General features: G+C 40.3%; 1 protein-coding gene across 3 annotated transcripts in view; it reads left to right on the plus strand.

The window, feature by feature from the left end:
* LOC118427482 (5'-nucleotidase domain-containing protein 3-like) overlaps positions 1-6000 on the plus strand; it is a 47867-nt gene that overhangs the window by 38681 nt on the left and 3186 nt on the right. For all 3 annotated transcript variants that reach the window (XM_035837302.1, XM_035837303.1, XM_035837304.1), the window contains exons 6-13: positions 562-618; positions 922-982; positions 1412-1514; positions 2170-2271; positions 3261-3345; positions 4491-4577; positions 4769-4822; positions 4931-5017. In XM_035837302.1, the coding sequence (XP_035693195.1) occupies positions 562-618; positions 922-982; positions 1412-1514; positions 2170-2271; positions 3261-3345; positions 4491-4577; positions 4769-4822; positions 4931-5017 (636 nt within the window). The remainder of the gene's footprint in view (positions 1-561; positions 619-921; positions 983-1411; positions 1515-2169; positions 2272-3260; positions 3346-4490; positions 4578-4768; positions 4823-4930; positions 5018-6000) is intronic.

The following is a 6000-nucleotide window of genomic DNA, read 5'->3' on the forward strand; positions in this document are numbered from 1 at the left end:
CCTGACCCTTCCCCTCACCTGTAGTACCTGTCCCGCCATACTGATCCTTATCATGGCTTCAGTACGGGTTGCCATGGCAACAGTGGATGGACAGGGCATGGAGGTCATCAGAAAGACAGTTGTTGATAAGTTGACTCTGTATAGACCAGGGCCAATGTGTCCACAGTAACTCAGTATCATGCATCAAGACAGAAAACTAAGATAAAAGATTAGACCAGATATTGTGGCATAGTTGGCAGCCTAAGAGGTTCCCGAATCAAAACCTACCATTTTACTGATCTTGTGCCCTTACATTGGAAAGGCACTTAACAACAACATGACTTTCCTTACTTCACTCAGGTGAAAAATGCTGCTTTGTCTAAGGCTGTGCCTCGGATAGGACATTGAATGGAGGTCCCATGTTTGGGGAAAGCCACACCTTCAGCATGTAAAAGAACCCACTGCACAAAACAACAACAACAACAAAATGTGTATATCACTATGGTCCTCTACATGTATAACTTCGTTGGTATGTGCTAAGGCTTCACTTGGTAATGACAATGTTGCAATTGTGTTTTTCAGTTTTTCCTCAAGAATGGGATAGAGTATGATCCAGAGTACCTCTTCTATGATGTTAAGGTGAGATCATTTGAGTTACATTCATTCCCAACAGAGGCTAAATGCATTTTAAAAGTTAGATAATTGAAATACATTACTTTTTGTATAACAAAAAAAGAAAATCGTGCCATATTCAATCTATATCATTTCTACAAAGTCTCTTTTGTCTTATTAAAACTTGTGCATACATTTATAACTTAACCCTTTTTTTGTGTAGGATTTGAGTTGAAGACTATACAGGTTTAATCAGAATGTATTGATGTGACTTTATAATGATGCAGCTACTTTGCCCTTTTAAAAGTTCTATCAAATTTCTCTTTCCAGAATGCAGTCATATCAGTGCACCTCAGTGGGGACATGCACAAAGCTGTGGCAGAAGACATGGGTAAAGATCTTTAACTTAACTCTTCAAAGTAAAGTACTTAAGTCAAGAAAATTTGTTGTCCTGACTTGAATAACTTGAATGACTGTGACACCTGTATTGCAGCGCCCCCTATCTGTGCTTGTCTGTAGTACAAGCATCTCACTTGTTGAAAATTTTCTTGTCAATTTTCTACAAAAAAAAGTCATGTACGTCAATTCAGGCTAGCATTTACTCCATACTTCACTATCATTGTTCATTGCATCCAATACAATCAAGCAGAAATAACATTGTGGTAAAAGTATGTGTCAAACAGTTAATCTGGCTGGAGAAGGGATTGTACATTTTATCTTTCCTTTCATAAACTGTCCTTTCCCCTTTTTGTTTGCTGTTCTTCTTTTGGATACTAGATTATTTCATTGCATGTTTACCAGATTTTTTCATGTCCAACAGACAGATACCTAGAGCGTGGAGAAGAGATAGCACAGTTGCTACGCAGACTGGCTGGGGCTGGGAAAAAACTCTTCCTCATCACTAACAGCCCCTTCTGGTTTGTGTAAGTACTGCAGCAGGAACTTCTTGTGTCGATAGATATCTCCGGATTATTACCACTGTGACAGTGGAAAAGGAGGTATCATTTATGGTCTGTGTGTTTTGGTTTGGGTCCATAGTTAATAGTGATTTGGATATTGTAGAGTGACAGGATGTGAGGTGGAAAATGGTGTAACTGGAGACTGGCAGGATAGAAAAGTTGGCTTGGCCCAGGTCCAAAGTTGGTCATGCAGGCTGGCAGACAAAAGCATTATACAGAATTAGCATTAGAAATACACAATAGTGAATAAAACAAGAATTCACAAATAAAAAATCTTTGATTTTTGGTTGTGTTGTGATGGCTTCTATCTTAAGTTAGTTAAAAGAATGTTCTGCAGCTACATGAAAACTAGCTATATGAATGAGTGAGTGAATGAATGAGTGAGTGAGTGAGTGTTACCAGTCTGAGAAATTCAATGTTCTGTTGATACAATCGTCAATGGAGTGTTGTTTTGTGATCATAGTTATTATTATTACTGTAGTAGTAACAGATCGTGCTTTGCTCTCAGTCTAGGTTTGGCCACTTAACCTTTCTATTAATAGATAAACTGAGTGGATTGTGCATTGACACCTGCTGTGAATGTAACAGTTGTTGTTTTTATGTCATTCTACCCTTCCAGCCAGCGAGGTATGGAGTACATTGCTGGGCCCAGCTGGATGGAGATGTTTGATGTTGTCATTGCTGAGTCCAGGAAGCCAAAATTCTTCACTGATACAAAAAGGTAGGAAACACTTTCATTGTACTGATTTTAATGTATGTTAAATGACCTTTCAATGAGAGGATGTGACCACCCTGCAACCATTGAATGACAAAGATTTCACATGCTCAATGAATGTCATAGATTAAGCAGGACCCTTTTTATGCTTCGATGTCTTTCTTTAAATTATACTTTGACATCTTGCACCATATTCCTGAAATCATAAGTTAAACTTTAAGTCACAAAAATCCAGTTTTGGTTGCTGTATAATCACTCAGTGATCACCATCTATTGGAAAGGGGGCCTTTAGTTATCAGTTTTCTAACTTGTTATCTCAGCTAATTTATCAATTCATGTCAAAATACAATCAAAGCTGCACATTACGTCAAGAAGATCACTTAGGGGCAAATAAAATCTGCTCTGTGTGGACACACAGCCGCCCTTCCAAAGCTCAGTCATACAGATGAAGCAGAGGAGAAATGCAGGAGAAACACACCAGGCAAAAAGAGAGCTATTTCCTGTGTGTTTCTTACCTTTTTTACCCAGTCAGAGAGCTTCTAATGTTTGTTTAAGAGGACATACAACGGACAACTTTCCTTTTCGCCAATTAGAGACAGTGAATCTTATGTGTGCCTGTTGTGATTCTTGGTAATCAATCACCCTAGGAGGAGAGCTGGGCAGAGCTGATGGTCAACAGGCTCTTATCCTTATCTCTGCAGCTGATTAAGAGTGAAAAATCAATTATCATGGAAATTAGCTATGATTCCATTGGCTTTCCCTTCTGTTTCCCTCAGCCATGCATATGAATCACATTGGAAAAGTGTTCCTGTATGCATCAACTGTATGACTGACTGAAGCTTGTGTCAATTGGAAAAATGATCTCCACCCAAAAGTGGTCACATTAGCCTGAGATGTCCTTATATAGTTATAATGTAGAGGTGGTCGTTTGTATAAAATTATGTTTGTATCATGAACAGTCCTCTTAGCTGACAGTACTGTTGTCTTGTTCACAGACCGTTCCGAGAAGTCAGTAAGACATCGGGTACCTGTAAGTTTGAGAGGGTGACGAGTCTGCGGAAGGGACAGGTGTATATCCAGGTGGGTAGAATTTAGTACAGTTATGTGATTGTGTTCAATGACTGTATTATTTTACTCGTTCATTTCCTATGATCTACAAAATGTTGTGAGACTTGATAATAGAATACAGGGCCATGTACTGTAGATGCTCTGGTATAAGGAAGTAGGAAACTTTGAACTGTGATGTCAATGACTTGAAGATACGTGGAGATTGGTGAAAAGCTTGACGTATGCAAGCTTTAATGTATAAAAAAAAGTTATTCACATTATAGTACATGTAAGTGATACACAGGGCAGCAAGTTTCCTTGCTATTTCTGTATCAGGGTTTATTTTCTCAGGAAGGGGTTGCTAGCCCCTCTCCTTTAACGTGTATATAATATATAATATAGAAACAGGTAGATATCATAATGTTGCCCCTGACCAAAGGTTTGGCCCATTCTGTCCAAAGCAAATTGAAGATGAATTTCACTTTGTCATGATGTGCAGTAGGTATACTGTTTCACGTAATGAGTTATTCACATTCATCGAATGAAGTACAACAGATTTTAAGAGACTCAATGCAACAGACAGATTTTCATTATATATTCAGATGTAACAACTCTCACAATGCTAAAATAGGTAAATATATAAAAGACTGCTTTGTCATAAGAAAAAATGCTGAAACACATACACATGTGATTAGCCCCACTCGGTTGTATTACAATATCAATGATTTAGGCTAGCTCTTATCGTTCTAGAAATTAGGATGTCAAATTTCATTCTATATTCATAATCTGCATATGTACTATGTTTAATACTTGTTTTAGTAATTAGGATGATAAGTTTGTTTCTTCTTTTTTTTTGCCATACATTGTACCATGTACGATCGTTGCGCAATAAAGTACTTCTATATAAAGCACCTCCTCAAACACTGGACGCCTATTTTACGTCTCTTCCAAAAGACACAGTGCAACACCTACCAAGATGTCCTGACGCCGGGACTTGAACCATAGTCTCCCAGTTACCAACAAATTAGAACAAAGGACCTCAACTGTGAGCCTGCTACAAGTTGAGCCACAGGGACATCCCTGTATTCTTCTTGCTTACTTGTAATTATAATCAAAGTGATGAATAATACAGAAGCATTTCCAGACTTGAAAGCTTGACAACAATTTTCTCTGTACAGGGTAATCTTCAGGACTTCCGCCAGATGACAGGATGGTATGGTGCCAGGGTGCTGTACTTTGGGGACCATGTCTACAGTGATTTAGCGGTAACTAGAATTATTATTAATAGTATTTGTAATCCTTGTTAATGAATCTTACATTCCACTAAACTCGATGTTGAATGATGTTTTGTAGACTCGAGGAAAGAGATGAATATTGTTTAAGTATACATTTTGATTTACAGACGTCTAGACAGTGGGTCAACTCTGAAAGACAATGTTAAACTTTATGATTGCAGGATCCATTCCTGAAGCATGGCTGGAGAACTGGTGCAATTATCCCAGAACTGGAGGTAGGAGCTTTCTCACTGTTGTTTGATGTGGAAAAATTGATGGTTTGATAAACAAAATAGCTCATATGTAAAGAATGGGATGACAGATTCATTTTGCATCCATTCCAGGATGAGATCAAGATCAGCAACTCCACCAGCTATAAGGACACTATCTCCTGGTTACTGGCACTACAGGGGCTGATTGAGAGCCAACAGGTATGTGGTATAGAGTGTAGGACACTATCTCCTGGTTACTGGCACTACAGGGGCTGATCGAGAGCCAACAGGTATGTGGTATAGAGTGTAGGACACTATCTCCTGGTTACTGGCACTACAGGGGCTGATCGAGAGCCAACAGGTATGTGGTATAGAGTGTAGGACACTATCTCCTGGTTACTGGCACTACAGGGGCTGATTGAGAGCCAACAGGTATGTGGTATAGAGTGTAGGACACTATCTCCTGGTTACTGGCACTACAGGGGCTGATCGAGAGCCAACAGGTATGTGGTATAGAGTGTAGGACACTATCTCCTGGTTACTGGCACTACAGGGGCTGATCGAGAGCCAACAGGTATGTGGTATAGAGACACTATCTCCTGGTTACTGGCACTACAGGGGCTGATCGAGAGTCAACAGGTATGTGGTATAGAGAGTAAAGGACACTATCTCCTGGTTACTGGCACTACGGGGGCTGATCGAGAGCCAACAGGTATGTGGTATAGAGTGTAGGACACTATCTCCTGGTTACTGGCACTACAGGGGCTGATCGAGAGCCAACAGGTATGTGGTATAGAGTGTAGGACACTATCTCCTGGTGACTGGCACTACAGGGGCTGATCGAGAGCCAACAGGTATGTGGTATAGAGTGTAGGACACTATCTCCTGGTTACTGGCACTACAGGGGCTGATCGAGAGCCAACAGGTATGTGGTATAGAGTGTAGGACACTATCTCCTGGTTCCTGGCACTACAGGGGCTGATCGAGAGCCAACAGGTATGTGGTATGGAGTGTAAAGGACACTATCTCCTGGTTACTGGCACTACAGGGGCTGATCGAGAGCCAACAGGTATGTGGTATAGAGTGTAAAGGACACTATCTCCTGGTTCCTGGCACTACAGGGGCTGATCGAGAGCCAACAGGTATGTGGTATAGAGTGTTAAGGACACTATCTCCTGGTTCCTGGCACTACAGGGGCTGAT

Source organism: Branchiostoma floridae, chromosome 12, assembly GCF_000003815.2.
Source record: "Branchiostoma floridae strain S238N-H82 chromosome 12, Bfl_VNyyK, whole genome shotgun sequence".
Lineage (NCBI taxonomy): Eukaryota > Metazoa > Chordata > Leptocardii > Amphioxiformes > Branchiostomatidae > Branchiostoma > Branchiostoma floridae.